Source organism: Staurois parvus, unplaced genomic scaffold (assembly GCF_062004578.1).
Source record: "Staurois parvus isolate SC_StPar_1 unplaced genomic scaffold, SC_StPar_1.0 ptg000596l, whole genome shotgun sequence".
Lineage (NCBI taxonomy): Eukaryota > Metazoa > Chordata > Amphibia > Anura > Ranidae > Staurois > Staurois parvus.
In genome coordinates this window covers 1,651,940-1,670,742 of record NW_028318392.1, presented here as the reverse complement: position 1 = coordinate 1,670,742, position 18,803 = coordinate 1,651,940, and the positions used below count along the sequence as shown (strand labels likewise).

Sequence of the window (18,803 nt, the reverse complement as noted above, 5' to 3'; positions counted from 1 at the left end):
ATGACATGATATTCAAATGATATAAAATGAAGACCTAAATTAAAGTTGTAAAGTTTAAAATTATTGCAAGTTCTTTCAGCTGAAGATCAGCAAATCCTAGAATACAATTCAAGTATTCAAGTAATACTGATACTCAGTGAAGTTCTCAAACAGGAGAAATATGCATTTCTGCCACTAGGAGGCAATGTAGCAGAAGGTTTCAGTTTAGTTTGCTTGAGGGCTCCATCTTGTACCTCCAACAGTTGGGTGATTGTTGAGATACACTCAGGCCTTAAACACTTGCCCTCCAGAGGATTTACCCCCTTCCTAACCAGGCCATTTATTTGCAATAAACGCTACGTTATTTTAACTGACAATTGCAGTCATGCAACGCTGCAACCAAATGAAATTTATGACCTTTTTTCCCCGCAAATAGAGCTTTCTTTTGGTGGTATTTGATCATCTGTGCATTTTTTATTTTTTTGCGCTATAAACAGAAAAATATAGACAATTTTGAAAAAAAACTATATTTTTGACTTTGTGCTATTAAACACGTCCAGTAAGAAAAAAAATTTAAATTAAATTTCATCATAAATTTAGGCTAAAATGTATTCTGCTACATGTCTTTACTAAAAAAAAATCCCAATATGTGTAAATTATTTGGTTTAGGTGAAAATTATAGCGTTTACAAATGGCAGCGATCAGCAACTTACAGCGGGACTGCGGCTGGCATTTGGACACTAGGGGGAACTGACTTGGTGTAATAAAAAGCACTAACACTGTACTAATGGCACTGGGCAGGAAGGGGTTACCATGTGGGGTGATTAAAGGGTTAACTGTGTGCTCTTTTACTATGTGGGCTGTGTGTGTGTTTCACTGTAAGCACACTGCTTTGTATGGCTTTGCTATGCACAGCCATACAAATCAGTGTGCAGTAGCTGACAGGGAGAGATCTGTATTGTTTACAGTACAGATCTCTCCCCCATTGGAAATCCTCGGAGGTCGCCGGGTGCCAGCGGGGAATCACCAGCTGGGACCTGGTGACTGACAGCCGAGGCCGCAAATGATTTTGCACACCCGTGCCGCCCTGTAGCAGTATTTCTGTTATAGGGTGATGCAGAAGCAATTAATTGACATGTAAGAGGGTAAATTAGCCTGACAAATTAGTTTATCTTTAGAACCTTTAAATGATTCCTAATAATATTCTCCACCATCACAGCATAATGTTTACCCAAAGTCTGGTCAGTAAATTGGCTTTTCCTTTTCCTCCTCTCAGTATGGTGAGAACATCTAGAGTTTAGAAAATTTCCTCAGTGCAATTCCACAGAGCAAAGCTACAATTTGCAAATATTGTGAGATGAAATATTATTTTCCAAATGCTGCAAGGATGACAAAACGCCCTGGAGACGTTAAAAAATACTTTATGGAATTAAATGAGGACCATAACGAAAGTGCGAGGAGCTTTTCCCTCATTTCAGAAACACTCTACTACTTTTAGATCATCACAAATTTTAAAAATCGAGTTTAGTTCATTTACTGAATAAGATGTACTTTTATCTCAAACACTGTATACTTTTCTTGTACCAAAGGTTTTCTTAAACATGGTGAAAAGAAACATACAAACTATGACAAATCGCATGATACAAAGCAACTTAAGACACTGGAGGACAGGGAAACATTATACAAAAACACAAAGATACACATAGAAGGCCCACACTGGGGTCCAGATAACACAGTATAAAATGGAGGGCTGCAAAGCCCACAATCCCGTCATGAAATATATAAGATACATTAAAAAAAGGCAATAAAAAAAAAAACAAAACACAGAGAGCCTCACCCTCTTAAGAAAATATTGTCCCTGAGAATCATAGAACTGTCAGGTAACAACAACAAATGGTAAGCAATTGGTCTAATTTAAACAAACCATGTCAGAGGAAAAAGAAAGAAATGAAAAAAGGGGTCAAGAAAATCCAGGGAGGGCCAAGGGGTTAAAAACCCCCAGATCCCTCCACTCCAGAAAAGAGAAAAAAAAGAAGGTGGAAGAGAAACAAGAGACAGACCAGCAAAGAAAAGAAGTTCACCTAGGGGGAGAGGCGGGAGACACGACCCCCACATAGGGGGATTGAAGATGCAAATCCCCACATCAAAGATTAGTGAGCTTCGTGGTAAAGCAGCAAACCGATGGTAGTCCACCCAAGGTTGCCAAACAGAGAAATTTATCATGATTATCCTCCAACAACGCTGTCAATTTTTAATTGATTAAAAAGCCTTGGATTCTGGACCTGACCTCCTCAAATTGTGACGTTGGGGACTTCCAAGAGCCAGCAATAGTCTTTTAGTAACCAAAAAAAAAAAAAAAAAATTACCAGCGAGCGGGATCTGCTAGGTAGTCCACGAAGTGGCTTAAAGACTAAAGCTTCAATAGGGTCTTTTTTAAGATTGATAGACGTAACTGAATAAAAAAAGATTATAAACCCTAGTTCACAAGCGGCAGGCCACTGGACAGGTCCACCAAATTAGGAGCATAGTACCCTCTAGAGAACCACGAAAACATCGAGAGTCATGATCTGGTATAAATTTAGCTAACTGAGATGGGGTAAAATACCGTCTCAAAATTACCTTATAGGAATTCTCTAGTGCCGGTACATTACGAGAGCATCAAGAAACCGCTTGCCACATAGGCACCCAATCCTCAGCAGAAATTCCATCTCAAGATCCACACTCCATTTACACAATAGGTAGGTAAAGGTTCCGCCATATGATTCCAGATTGACAAATTTACATGAGAGAGGGCACCTTTAGTGGAATTCGACGCCTCACAAAGCGATTCAAAGCCAGAGAAGGTGCGGGGGGAATCTTGTCTACAAATCAAAGGATTTGTAGACAAGATTTTTACACCCTAATAAATTTATTATACAAAGGAAAAGGCACTATGTGTATATATTTTCTTTTTATGGAAACCAAATATATGGAGGAATAAAGAGGAGAGGTGGAGACAGTATACAGACCCCTGCAGGACGAGGGGAGAAAACCTCATTCTTCCATCCTACATGTAGGCTCATTAAGTCCAGGCGTGAGTCCAGGAGACCCCCAGTGGGAGAAGGTTATCACTACAGTTTATCCACCACCATCTACATACAGTATCTCAGTATGGAATATACTACCTTGTCCAGATAAGGACAAAAAAGCTATTATAGTGAGGTGAGCGCATACATTTTTCAGCACAGCAAGATTACTATCACAGAGCAGACTGATATTTTTTTTTTAATTCATAAGTTAATTTTCTAATTAATTTTATATATATTTTTAGGTATACATTTAATATAATTTTTTTTGCTTTATTTGCACTTTTTTTAATTGCTTGAGTTGCACATTATTTTCACAGTGAATTTTGATTATTAGGCACATTGATGCATATATATGGAGCTTTTTGTATTATATGATTTTTAGCACAATATCACATTTACACAATTTTATATTTATTTATTTATATTTGTCACAGTGGGCGCTCACCCCCTCCGCTGGCCCGCATCTGTGGTGACCACCTGCTGTCTCTCGTCCTGCTGCGGCTCTGTGAAGCTGAGCCGCGCAGGACGAGAGGCGCGGCCCCTCTCACCTCTGCCACTATCGTATCCCCATCCGGTTACGCCGGAGGGGACAAGATAGCGAGCTTCACACCTCTCTGCGGAGAGGTGCGAACCTCCTGCAGAGATGTTCCAGATCACGGCATCAGGCTGACGCCACACGATCCCGGCATCCACAGCGCGGGCACGAGGAGTTCCCCCGCTTGCAGATGCCTCTGGAAAAAGGCTGCACTCACGAGAGCGTGGCCCGTGTCCAGGGGACAACGCCCAGTTGCCAGGACGACCGGAGAGTGTCCTGCATCAGTTTAAAAGGCTGATGCTGGGCTCTCCGATCATCCTTTCCGCTGTGCAGCCATCGAGGGATCCCAGCTGCGGCGGGACCCTCGTGGCCAACTCTGCATAAGACCCCCAAGGATACAGGGGGCCCCCACACACCAGCCTACAGAGACCCCAGCTAACGGGGGGAGACCGCGCACACCAGCTGCCTGAGACCCCAAGTCTAGGGGAAGATTGCCCGCCAGCTGCCTGAGACCCCAGTCTAGGGAGGAGATTGCCCACCAGCTGCCTGAGACCCCAGTCTAGGGAGGAGATTGCCCACCAGCTGCCTGAGACCCCAGTCTAGGGAGGAGATTGCCCACCAGCTGCCTGAGACCCCAGTCTAGGGGAGAAATTGCCTGCCAGCTGCCTGAGACCCCAGTCCAGGGGAGAGATTGCCTGCCAGCTGTCTGAGACCCCAGCCCAAAAGGAGAGACCACCCGCCTATTCCGGACCCCAATAGGTACCTGTGTCTTACTTTCTATCCCTGGGAGACCAGGCACCCTGTCGGAACCGTGAGTATACGCTTTCCCCTGTTTTACCCGAACTGTTCCTGTGATGACCCCCCACCCTCCCTGTTGGATTACAATCTGCTACAGAGACTTTTCCTTGGCTCTCAGTACTGGACTACACGTGTTTTAGCCCCTCCTTGCTGCCCCTTACTGTCATCTTTTTGTTTCAATAAAGCTTTGTGCGTTTGCCATCTACTCTGTGTGTTCTGTCCTGCCTACCCTCCGTCACAATAATATATTAGATTTTTGGAATTTTCAGCACGATTGCATATTGGTATAGGAGGATTACCATATTATATAAATTTTTTAATTTTTTATATATTGTCATATGGTATTTATTTTATTTAATTTATAGTTAAATAGGTGGAGCGCGACACATATAAATTTATTTATTATAACTCTCTCGAAGCTGCACAAATGTACGCATACCCCGACCCGCGTAAAACCATGGGTTATCAACCAGCGAAAGGCCATCTTATCAGACTACCCTGGGGGAAAAAGCAGACAGTTGAATAACTGTAAAATAGGTAAATGCGGGGAGAGTAGGCCCACCGAATACTTACACGGTCCCAAATTTTCAAGGAATGAGCCAAGACAGGATTCAACAGTTTAGGCCGTGAGGATGGAGGAAGCCAGGGCAAGGCAGAAGACAAAAAGGGGGATGTGTGTCCAAAGTGTTTATCAAAGCCCACAAGGGCAAATCTCTAACAGAAAAAAGCTGAATAAGAGGGGTAACTTGGACTGCAATATAATCATGATGAACGTTCGGGAGACCCAAGCCACCTCGAATACATGGGCGGTAAAGGAACTGCTTAGACAAGAGGGGACGTCCCGAAGCCCATACAAACCGTAAGATTTGACATGGTAAAATACAGAGTATACTGTATGTGGTGGAATCTGAACAGGGAGCACTCGAAAAAGATAAAGTAGTTTGCTGATCTCTTCTTGGCCTACCTTCCCAAAGGAGTCTCCCGAAGGAACGTATCAATAACATCTGTCGGGGCATCCCCCGAGCCAATGGAAAGTTTTGAAAGATGAGAAAACTCATCCACTATATGCCTAGGTTTAGAGGTTCTCAAACACTTCCTAGTTTTCAGGGTATAAATGATGTTGTCGAGGGGCAAACGATTGTAACTTTTTAGCTAACATAGTCCCTATTTTGTTGCCATTCGCATAAAATTTCTGACGAGACCAGCGCAAATGGCGCTCAGCCTCATCATTTAGTCAAAGGTTCAGATCCATATGAAAACGATCCACCTTCCATCGAAGCTCAGCCGTTGGAGACCACTTAAACAGAACCGTAACCCGCTCAAGCTTACATTCCAAAGCCTGCCAATGGTGGTCTTGTTCCCTACGCCACCTGGAAGCCAATTGTATGATATGGCCTCTAATAACCACTTTATAAGCTTTCCAAAGAGTAACAGATGAGGGAACCGTACCCAAATTATTCTGAACGTAATCCAAGGAGTGGATCCGAACATCCTCAACTACAGAGGAAAAGGAGAGAAGGGAAACATTAAGATACCAGGTGGGAGCCCTCAGACACTGAGAGGGAACTGAACACTGCATAATGATAGGATCCTGGTCAGACCAAGGCACCATAGGAATATTAATCAAAAATAAATGTGGAAGTAAAGAAGGGGCCACAAAATCGTGATCAATACGAAAATGCCTAGAATGAGGATTAGAGAAAAAAGGTATAATCTCTAGAAGTGGGATGAAATTCCCGCCAGGCATCGACCAGATTATGGGACCTGAGAATATGCCCAAACTCCACGGAGAGAAGAGAAGAGGCTGTTGAGCCCACGGAAGATTTAGCTAAATTAGGATTGAGGACTAAATTAGAGTCGCCTGAAAGCATAAGATGGCCTTTCTGATGAGCCTGGAGAACCGACAAAAGATGCGTAAAAAAACAGGTTTGTCTCCGATTGGGCACATAATACGTGCAAGATCGTAACCTCCACATCTTGTCTAGTTCCAACAACTATCAAATAGTGACCCTGGGGATCTGCAACTACTTTGTGTTCCTGAAAAGGCAAAGAGTTATGAATCGCCAAAAGGACCCCCTGCTTTTTGACCGGGGCAAAGGCGAAAAAAGCCCGGGCATAACGATCAACTAAAAAGCGCGGGGCATAAGAAGAAGTCAGGTGAGTCTCCTGTAGGAAGGCTATATCGACTTTGGAGGAAGGAAGATATTTAAAAACTTTAGTTTGTTTCTGTGGTGAGCTCAAACCTTAGACATTAAGAGACAACCAAGTGAGAGTCATGACAACACACAAAAATCACTCGACCATGGGGGTGCCCCAAAAGCGTATCCACACCCTCCAAGGCAAACAGAAAAAAAAAAAAAAAAGAAAGCAAGAAAAAAGGGTACCTCCAAGATGGAGGGAACCATAAAGGAAGAGAGAGAACTTTGTAGACAAATGGGAATACCGCAAAAAGAGAAACGGAAACACCCACAGAATGCAACAAAGAGCAAAAACGATGCACAACGTGCATCTATTGGAACCCACGGAGCACGAAAAACCATACCCTACATCAGGGAACAAAAGAGGGTGGCATATAGCACCCCAGACACCTCCCCCTCGCTCATAGCAAACAATATATAGAACCCTCAAAGGAAGAGGAAGACAGCCACACATGAGGAAGAATGTTACATGAGGATAAAATAAAAGTGTACAACGACAAGCAAATTAAACAGATATAAAATCACATCAAACCAACCCAATTGAGAGCCTGGATCCACATAGGGAGAAAGAAAAAAAAAAAAACCCACCAACCCACCATTCCCTCCTCCACCTCCCAAACACCTGAGGAAAATCAAAGGAGAAGGCCCACCTAGCTGGTAAACTTCCAAAAAGGAGCTGCTGGGATTGCAAAAGAGAAAAAACAAACCAACTGCAAAATGGACATTCAAGTCAGCCTGTCCCAACCGGTTGGAAAGTCTGAGAGTGAAGCTGGACCATTGTTTGGGATCTTCTTTCAGCTTATGGAATATAAGATTTTCTCGGACCGCAAAGTAATCTAGGCAGGTGTGTTGAAGAATTTATTGAGGAAGTCTGCGAGATAGTTGGGATCTAAAAGAGTAAGCTCTGACAGGCAGCATTAAGATCTAGCGGATTAAAGGCATTATATTGAGACCCCTTATACATAAAGGACAATCTGAAGGGAAACCCCCAGTGATAACGAATATTATTATACTGAAGGATATAGAGATCTCCTCTTCAAGATGGTAGTTTGAGAGAGGTCAGAATAAATCTGATAGGGGTGACTCTGGAACGAGAGGGCCTTCATTTCTCTAGCCATTCGCATCACCTGTTCCTTTGTTTTGTAATAATGAAATTTCAACATGATATCCCGAGGCGGGACTTCAGGTGGTCTGCGGCCTAAGGCCATATGTATCCTATCTATCTCCAAACGATCCACCGGAACATCAGGAATCAGCTCTTGCAATAGGGATGACACAGAGCCATGGAGATCTGCAATAGTCTCAGGTAGGCCCCTGATACGAACATTACCGCGACGAGCTCTATTTTCCGCCTCTTCCAGCTGATTCTTAAGAGAATGTATTTCCACTTGCAGATTTTCTATATCACCCTCATGGCCATCCAGGACTGTAGTAACATCATCCATTCTGTGTTCTAAAAGAGCAGCCCTCTCACTAACATTTCTAAGTTCCTTGAGTAAATCAGCTGATAATTTATGAGAGATTTCGCCAAGTTCTTCACAAACAATCCCACTTAATACTACCCAAAAGAACCAAATCTTGATCCGTACGGGGTGGCTGCAGGGCAGAGGGGAATTACAAAGAGCTGTCAACAGAATTCTCCGAGTCTCCTAATGAGTACTGCATGGTCTCATCTGCAGGGGGAGCCGGTGCCATCTTGTATGGGAGCCGGCGCTGTGGCTTAGGATCAGCCTGCTGCTTTGATTTGGTCAGATCCAGAGGGGACAGGGCCACAGATCACTCCCCCACACACTCCGACACCCGTGGAGACCAGCGGGGACATGATGGGCTCCTTCTAGTCAGAGAGAGAGGAGGTGAAGTGCCTGGGATGAGTGGAGCTAGCTCAGATTGCGGCCATCTTAGGCAGCCCCACGCATGTGCCTCCAGCACTGTATACTTTTATATACACTGCATTTCACGTTCCCAGTGTAACAAAATGGCTATCCATTTGTAAAACTACTCCGCACTGAATTTATTTTACAATTTTTCCAAAAATTTTAATTTTTTCCAGAACAAAAAAAAAAAACACAACAGGGAAAAACAAAAAAAGGTTTTCTCATGGCTTCAAAATTTCTGGAAATGTTACATTTCTACACACCACCCGCACGAGTGTGAACCAGCCTAATCATGATTGGTAAGTTTTCTATACAATCTAAAAAACAAAATTGTGTGAACAAAAAGTATAGTACCTGGATCTGCCAAGCCTGTTGTTTCCAGTAGTATGTAGTCAAATTTTCCTTTCTTTTGCATCAGATTTTCAATTGCTTTTAAACCGTTGTCCCTGAATCAAAAGGAGTACACAGTTTATAGAAGGCAAAAAACACAAGATTCTCTACCAAATAAATACCGTATTTTCTGGCATATAAGGCAACTGGGTGTATAAGACGACCCCCTAAATTTTCCAGTTAAAACATAGGTTTTGGACTATACACATTGTAGAAGACTACCCCCATTTTCGAGGCAACACCATTTAACCCCTAGCCTACAGGGCACCTATACCCACTTCCCCCCCCCAGGCCAATTTTCAGCTGTCAGCGCTGTCACACTTTGAATGACAATTGCGCGGTCATGCAGCACTGTACCCATATGAAATAGGTGGCACTGATGGGCACTGAGGAGGAGGCACTGGTAGGTGGCACTGATGGGCATTGACAGGCATCACTGATGGGCACTGAAAGGCAGCAATGATAGGCGGCAATGACTGGCACTGACAGGCGGCAATGACTGGCACTGATAGGCGGCACTGATTGGCAGCACTGATGGGCATTGACAGGCATCACTGATGGGCACTGAAAGGCAGCAATGATAGGCGGCACTGACTGGCACTAATAGGTGGCACTGATTGGCAGCACTGATAGGTGGCACTGATGGGTGACACTGAAAGGCAGCTCAGATGGGCACTGATATGTGGCATTGATGTGGCACTGATGGACACTGACAGCTGGCACTGCTGGGGCTACACTGACCATCAGGGCACACTGATCATCAGTGCCCTGATGATCAGTGTACATGTCCCCTCCACGGAAAGCCGATTATCGGCTCTCCTCTCCTCTCGAGCTGTCAGCGTGACAGCTCGAGAGGAGAGAAATGCCGATAACCGGCATTTCCCTGTTTACATGTGATCAGCTGTGATTGGACACAGCTGATCACATGACCGAGCAGACATCTTCGGCTCTTTCCGTTATCAGTGATAGCTGTGTCCGAGAGACACAGCGCATCGCCGCACATGCGTGGAGAATGGGAGGACGTCATATGAGCCAATCACGGCAAGTGATGTATTCTATTAATGAATACAGAGCCTGCTCGGATTGGCTGTGTCAGAGAGGAGGGCTGATGATGTCACAACTTCAGCCAATCCGAGCAGGCTCTGTATTCATTAATAGAATAGATCGCTCGCTGTGATTGGGCTCAGCGCTGTACACTGTATGTAGCTGAAGCTACCATACAGTATTACCGCACATCCAGCATTCTATACCCGGCGTATAAGACGACCCCCAATTGTTGGGGTATGTTTTTAAGTAAAAAAAAAAAAAAAAAAAGTCGTCTTATACGCCGGAAAATACGGTAATCATGTTCTGCAGCAGATGTGTTAAACATACAGTATATGAGCTTAAAGTACACTGCTCAAACTCTGGTCAGTTAAGTAGCAGAGGGAGTTGTTAATCAGTTTCAGCTGCTTTGGTGGTAATGAAATTAACAACAGGTGCACTACATGGGCAACAATGAGATGACTCCCAAAACAGGAATGGTTTTACAGGTGGAGGCCACTGACATTTTATTCCCTACTCATCTTTTCTGACTGTTTTTCACTAGTTTAGCATTTGGCTAGGGTCAGTGTCTCTACTGGCAATACCTGGACCCTACAGAAGTTGTACAGGCAGTCCAACTCCTCTAGGATGGCACATCAATATGTGCCATTGCCAGAAGGTTTGCAGTGTCTCCCAGCACAGTCTCAAGAGCATGGAAGAGATTCCAGGAGACAGGCAGTTATGCTAAGAGAGCTGGACAGGGCCGTAGAAGGTCCTTAATCCATCATCAGGACCGGTATCTGCTCCTTTGCGCAAGGAGGAACTGAGCACTGCCAAAGTCCTACAAAATCTAGCAGGCCACTGGTGTGAATGTCTCTGACCAAACAATCATAAACAGACTTCATGAGGGTGGCCTGAGGGCCTGACATCTTCTAGTGGGCCCTGTGCTCACTGCCCAGCACCATAGAGCTCGATTGGCATTTGCCATTGAACACCAGAATTGGCAGATCCACCACTGGCGCCCTGTGCTTTTCACAGATGAGAGCAGGTTCACCCTGAGCACATGTGACAGACGTGAAAGGGTCTAGAGAGGCCATGGAGAATGTTATGCCTGTAACATCATTCAGCATGACCTTTTGGTGGTGGGTCAGTGATGGTCTTGGGGGGCATATCCATGGAGGGATGCACAGACCTCTACATGCTAGAAAATGGCACCCTGACTGCAATTAGGTATCGAAATTAAATCCTTGGACCCATTGTCAGACCCTATATGCTGGTGCAGTGGGTCCTGAGTTCCTCCTGGTGCACGACAATGCCCAGCTGCATGTGGCAAGAGTCTGCAGGCAGTTCCTGGAGGATGAAGGAATTGATACCATTGAATGGCCCCCAAACTCCCCTGACCTAAATCCAATAGAACACCTCTGGGATATTATGTTTCGGTCCATTCGACGCCGCCAGGTTGCACCTCAGACTGTCCAGGAGTTCAGTGATGCCCTGGTCCAGATCTGGGAGGAAATACCCCAGGACACCATCCAGGGTCTCATTAGGAGCATGCCCCAATGTTGTCAGGCATGCATACAAGAACATGGGGGCCATACAGAGTACCATTTTGAGAAACTGCAATCAAATTTCAGCAAAATGGACTAGCCTGCTGTATCATTTTTTTCACTTTGATTTTCAGGGTGTCTTTGAATTCAGTCCTCTGTAGGTTAATAATTTTCATTTCCACCAAACGATGGGGCATCCTTACGCTCCTAACACATTACCCAGTCCATATCAGTATAGATATGCATAATGATATTTTTTCCCATTGAGATCTGATGTGTTTTCAACGTGTTCCTTTGAGATTTTCCATATACACTGCTCAAAAAAAATTATTTACTTACTTTGGTCTGTTAAAAATATCATCAAAAGTATTTTAATATATCTATATCTGTTCGATAAATGCCAAAAAACAAATCTTGTTAATTACAGCAGGAATTTATAGCTGTCCCATGCACAATTTCTGTGTTATTTATAGCCCTCCTAGTTCTTATCTTGGGGCAATGGATTGTTTAGTGTAGAGTTGCAAGAGTAGAAGGGGATAAGTTGTGAATCTCCCCCCCCCCCCCCCCCCCCCCCCCCCGCTGGAGAGATTCACTATATCTACTTGCCACTTGCCTGGGTCACAGTGAGGAAAAATCAAAAATTTAGAGTTGTCATTAGCACAGGACTAGAATGAAAATATTCCAAAGGGGAAAATTGTTCCAGTGACAACTGACTTAGGTGACATTGGCTCACTGGCATTTAGGGGGCTTTTCTCTCACTTCCCACGATGTTTATAGAACAGGAAGTTAAGGAAATGTCTCATCACTAACCAAAAAAAAAGTTTTGGCTTTAGGTATACTTTGAAGTACATTAACCCTGAGTAAAAATAACTCCATTTAGATGATCCAATTATTGATAGAATTATGTGCACCAAATAATGAAGTGAGAGCAAAGCTGACTCAATGGGGGAGGATTCAGTAAAGTTGCTGCACCACTTTTTTGGTCATTAATCCCTCTTATTATTTTAATGAGTCAAATTCATGAAGCATTTGCAACACTTTTGGATTTGATAGCGACTTGTGCACCTACCGTAATCCAGATAGTTCTACTGTAAATGCACCACTTTTACATTGTGTAGCAATGAATGCCTCAAATGTAAAAGTGAAGCTAATTAACATCAACTTTCTTTTGGTGTACAGAGAAAAACTGGCTCACACAGATTTTGCTAAAGCGTCTCCCGTGCAATCTAAAAATGGCACAGCATGAGCCAAACTCAGGTACTACACAGGTTCTACACAGGTACATAAATTTGTCCCTTTCTTCACAATTACTAGAATGCATAAGAAACACTTTTGCAAACTCTGCCTGCTTTGGACTTTATGAATTCCAGTGTATATTTGTAAGTGGTACAATATAATTTTTAATGCTTTTGGAGTAGATATGTTTTAAGATAGCATCAGGGGTCAGAGATGGATTAGCCATTTTCTGTTAAAACAGACCTTGCGAAAAGGGAGTCCGAGAGGCCGATTCCCAGAAACTGGAATAAAAAGTGAAACAGTTGTTGACTCCAACCAAGCAGCTTTAACCCTTTTGTGGCAACCAACAAGGTGGAATAAACCCACATTCAGCTTGCCAATTCGGTATGCCTTATGTTGACTACATTCACCCTTCTGCTATAAGCTCTCCCCTCCTCCACCACTGCCAAGACCTGTTGCCCTACTGACATGGATCCTCCCCACTAGGCACTGACAAAAAACAAAATTTGAGTCCCTTACACAGCCCAATACCACAACACCCCCCCAACACTTTCCTCCCCCCACCATCCGAAGCAGTGCAAGGGAGAAGCGCCAGCAATCAATGGAGAGTATGGAGTCATAGGCAAACTGCAGCACTCTGTGTCCCCTGCACTGCCCACCGTGTCCATTGTGCCCTCCAATCTCTGCAATGTATTCCTCCTGTCTGTTTCGCCGAAGACATGGGGCTGTTCAGGGAAACAGAGGGCTGACACCCAGTGGGGAAAATCATATGTTCAGGATGGTCAAGCAGAAGACTGGTAAAATTGGTAAATGTGAGTGTCATATTTACCAATCTTCTGTCTGTCCTGAATGAACACCAGGGTGATCAGTGTTGATGACAAGATAACATGAAAAAAAGGGCGCAAAGACCTGGTGCATTACCTTAACATAATTTATTAAAAATCAAACTTGCTAACTTGATTGTCAAAGCATATATCTATAGAATGCCTATAATATAATAGGGTAAGATAACGGTCCACCCTTTGAGATGCTGTTGCCTATCAAGTATATTTGATTGAGACTCATGCTGTACATTATACATTACACTAAGATTGGTGTAACATGTGGTGGCTCAGTTATATACATTGAGTTAGCATGTAAGTTAACTATATTTGACTGTTTGCAGTCCACTACGGTGCAGTCTGTTGTCAGTAGAGAAATGAACGGAATACACGAAGGGAGGCTCCTCCACTCTGTGGGAGGAGCAGCCAAGAAAGACACATGGCCTTAGAAATAGATCTATTTGTGATGAGCCAAGTGGGCAAACTACGCTCTGAGGAAGTGTGTCCTGTTACAATACATTGCAGTGCTTTTTTATATCGCATTTGTTTAATGATATGCACAGTTATGAGCACATTGTGATGAACGGTCACGTTCTGTAATGCACTACGATAAAATCAGGGCACTGCGGATCTGATATTACCACAACACATACATATGAAGCCAATCTCCATTTTTATGGCCTATGTGGCCTATATACAGTTTTGCATACCATCAATTTTCACCATTTTGCAATAAGGCACAATTTAATATTTGCAAATATTTGTTATTTATTAAAGCAATACAGTTTTATTTTTTAGATTTAGAGGGAAATTTGTAAGTTATGTTGTATTTGTGTGCATTACTAATAATCTTATTGTATTGTTATCAAAAACACTGGTTCAATAAATATATTATATATAAATATAAGTACCATCTTTTTATTTTACCAGCCCTTTAAAAATAATTATGGTGTGGGGGGGAAGGGGGGCTTTTACAAACTATGAAAGCTGTAAATGAACATTTTAAAAAGTGAAATATTGCAAAAATGGTCTGGCTACCTGAGGTTAAAAGTGGAGCATAGGGCCTAGCAGGAAAAGCGATAAAACCCTGGTGCCCAACCTACATCCTGGGGGTCACATGTGGCCCTTTGGTACTTTTTGTGTGGTCCTCTAGGACCCCACAGACAATCTTTGCTTCCCCTATTGCCTTGTTATAGTAGTGATTTCTAGCAACCTCATTGTGATATGTCTCCAGTCTATGATAGTCTCCAACAACTCCTATAGCATGTTCACAGTCTCCTGCGGCATGTCTGCAATCTCTGACCATCTCCTGTATCATGTATGTAATCTCTGATCATCTCTTGTAGTATGCCCAAAGTCTCTGACCAGTCTTTAACCATCTCCTGTACTATCTCCACAGTCTCTGACCATTTCTTGTATCATGTTGTGTGTTTGCTGTCCTTGATAATAAATATTTCAGTTAACTTTATGTGCAGCACATGGTGATGCTGGGGGCCTCACAGGAGACCTACCACATCAAGGAAGTTGACCACCACGGTGACAAACTTTCAATAATTCATGATATCCATTTGATATAAGCAAGTGATCCACCTTTACTACTGTTTTTGTAACTCAGTCCCAAATAAATCAAATTAAAACAACCGTAATGCTTTATGGGCCACTGCCAGATCATATTAGACATTATTATACCTGTTGGGAATTGCTATAACCCATAGGAATTCAATATAGCAGTTGCAACACTATGGCAGTTGTTTCCTTTAGAGTTGGCGTGTGGTGGTATTCCTGCACAGGGCTCTATACCCAGCCTCATTCAGCTGTCAGTCCTGTGATGTAAAGAAATGGACCAGGGACAGTAGTGATGTAATTACCTAAATACGTCAATGGCCATTATTAGGAAATTACTTGAGTCACTTGGTGGTCAAAATCTGATGGGGAACTGAGGGACTAGTTCCCCATGAGGACTGCTCTACATTTGACTGACAGCAAATGGTAGTGGCTGCATTCAAAAGTCACTATTGGACTGAATAGCAGCTATGGATGCCATGTGCAATCAACCACCAGCAAGGTGGACCTGATGGGGAACTATTCCTTTGCTTCTCCATCACATTGCACCCACAGCACTACAAAACTCCTCAGACATGCACCTATCGGTGTCCAGTATGAGAGAGAAAAAGGAGTGGAAACTCCACCCGCAGAGGTTTTAATGCAATGCCCCAACAGCCTTCTACAACACCCTTTATGACTTTCCCCTATTGCTTCCTTCTATATGCACACCTACCAATATCAAACCATACTTACTTTACAGAACAGCACAGGCAGCCATTTCTAAGCTCCAACCACTCCTCATACAGCTCGCCAGCTTGGCTGATGGCTAGGGACTTTTCTACAGCACTGCCTGTAACACATACAATATATATTCAACAGATGAAGTATAAGACAATAAAAAAAACAAGATTCAGACAAGGCTTTGCTTTTTGTAACTTTCAATGTCTTGTTGAAGGGTTTATGTTGCTGTTCCTAATCCTTTTGACACAATTTTCCCAAACATCTTCTTGTCTAAGGAACCACACAGATGGAGACAGCAATAACCCGATAAAGGTTTTTAAACATTCTTTACCCTACATAAAAGTGCTTTTATGGCTGGTTCCGTCTCCCTGTAAAATTATTTTGCTCAACTACATGACCACATATAATGCAAGTAAAAAGCAGTTGTTAAATCCCTTCTGTTATTTAAAAAATAAATAAATACAAAGATTTGGCTGGAGATGGCCTTAAGGTTAGATAAATCAATTCCCATCATAAAGCAATGGTGATTCCGCAAGTAAAAAATAAAAACCTATTTTCCACTAGCAGTTAATCAGAACATCTTTAATGTGTATAAAAAAAATGCTCACTGATAATAGCTACCTTGCTAGTTCTCTAAACATTGATCCATTGTTCCCTATTACCTTTATATTTTAGCTGTCTTAACTACTATAGTTCTATTATTATACAATTAACAGACGATCAATATTGCCTTGAGAATGAAAAGCTAAATGTAGGGCTCTGTGCAGTAATTACGTGTTCTTGCATGGCACTTACTGTTATCTCACATATATATTCTTCTTATTATAGCCAAATTTACCACCCTAACTCCTCCCACAGTTTTTACACTACATAGACAGTAATATACCGAAACGTGCGGATTGTTCCCGATTGGTGTGCTATTACTTTGTGGAACGTTTTGCAGAATGGTTCACGAAATATCAGCATTGTAGTGAAATTGGTGCCATAGGAATGAATGGCGGAATGTTCAAAACTAGAGTGGGAGCCGACAAAGCTAGAGTGTGAGCTGAAAAATCAGGACATGATTTCTAAACTGCCATTGCTCCCTCATTTACAAGCCCACCTACACAAATCTTATATCAAAACGTTCAGCTATCCCTGCTGCCACTAAAAATGTACTCTAAATGCTTCCCTCTTAGCAAGTGAAAAATGAGTGCCTTACTTTGCAGACAAGGTGCTACTTACCATACAGTCAAATATGTAAGATGCTAAAAGGAAATGTACAAATGGAGAAAAATTTAGGCCTCCCTGTTTATTCCCAGGCCATCATGCTTTAATCATTTCCGATTGATTTGCCTATAACATGTATGCAGATAAGGACTTCCTAGTTTATCCTGATTTTAACTGCTGTATAGTTTTTTAGGTCAGTGTCTAGAAAGCACTGTGGCCATGGGGTGAGCGTGAAAGCCAGGGATCCAGCATTTTCAGAAGAAAGTTGTAAAAGCAACTCATGTATTTCCCACATCCCAGGTTTTCTTGAAGGTGGTGTCTTTGTTTTAGCAAGTGTCTCAATCATCGGGGTTTTAGTATGTACTAGCTTAATATCTGCTAATTACTCTAAATAACACACGGCATTGTGGCTTAAAGGGCTCATACAGTAGGATCTTTGGGCTAGACCAGGGGTGGGCAAACTTTTTGACTTGAGGGCCGCAATGGGTTCATATATTGGACCCGGGGGCCGGACCAAGAGTAGATGAATGTGTATGTGTCATCCATAGTAAGTATAGTAATATTCCCCCATAGTAAGCATAGTAATTAATCCCCCATAGTAATTTATCCCCCATATAGTAAGTCATCCCCCATAGCAAGTCATCCCCCATATAGTAAGTCATCCCCCATATAGTAAGTCATCCCCCATATAGTAAGTCATCCCCCATATAGTAATTCATCCCCCATATAGTAATTCATCCCCCATATAGTAATTCATCCCCCATAGTAATTCATCCCCCATAGTAATTCATCCCCCCTATAGCAATTCATTCCCCATATTAAGTCCCCAAGTCCCCCATAGTAATTAATTCCCCATATTAAGTCCCCAAGTCCCCCCTGTGTCAATTCACTTACCTTTGCTCCGCGCGTTCCTCTCGCCGTGTTCCCGCGCCGTTCCGGTGTAGCATGAAAATCTGTCTCCTATGAGGATCTGTCCCCCTCGACATATCTGCACATGTGCCAGTTTCAGGCATTAGCAGCCGATCGGTGATCTCCGGCACATGCGCAGATACGTCGAGGGGGACAGATCCTCATAGGAGACAGATTTTCATGCTACACCGGTCTTCAGGGCGGACTGTGAGAGGAGCCTAGCTCCCCTCACGTTCATCACGCTGCCCCGCCTACACACATCCTGACAGCCATCCTGACAGTATCACGCTCCACGGGCTGGATTACAAGGTCCGCCGGGCCGTATACGGCCCGCGGGCAGTAGTTTTCCCATTGCTGGGCTAGACACATGGGTGATTTTTGGTATACCAATAGTTTTCATAATCACATAGCGTGTAGTATGTAGTATACATTAATCAATATCACTAGGTTTCTGAAGACGCCCCATGGGAGGGGCGAAACACGTTGGATGGAGTTAACCAGTGACGTCACATCCGACCCGTGGAGCTCATGCTGTGGCAGAACTTCTGGATTCGGCGATACTCAGCTTTCTTGTACACATCCACAAAGTGAGTGTTATTCTATACATGTGCTTGTAAAATAAAATGGAGTTACACTATGGAGGGCCTCCTCGGTTTTTTTTCATTTCTGAATGGTGAGAGACACACTTCATGAAGATTAATATAGAGCATAATACGCTGCATCTGGAGGAGAAGGAGTCAGGATCCCAAAGTGAGAGTGCCACATGTCTGCATAACCTGCATAGAAGCAGGTTATGCTTCTGCCCCCCCCCCCCCCCACTCCCCAAAGGTGCCAATCCTTAATAGGGAGCGGGGGAAAAAGCATTAAAGCGGAACTTCCCCTTTTGGGTGGAGCTCCGCTTTAATATCACCAAGCACAGTGGTTGAAAAG

General features: G+C 43.2%; 1 protein-coding gene across 5 annotated transcripts in view; it reads right to left on the bottom strand.

Moving 5' to 3' along the window:
• ZNG1A (Zn regulated GTPase metalloprotein activator 1A) overlaps positions 1 to 18,803 on the bottom strand; it is an 87,410-nt gene that overhangs the window by 45,206 nt on the left and 23,401 nt on the right. For all 5 annotated transcript variants that reach the window (XM_089692588.1, XM_089692591.1, XM_089692589.1 and 2 more), the window contains 2 exons: positions 15,768 to 15,864; positions 8,807 to 8,898 (listed from right to left, as the gene is read on the bottom strand). In XM_089692588.1, the coding sequence (XP_089548714.1) occupies positions 8,807 to 8,898; positions 15,768 to 15,864 (189 nt within the window). The remainder of the gene's footprint in view (positions 1 to 8,806; positions 8,899 to 15,767; positions 15,865 to 18,803) is intronic.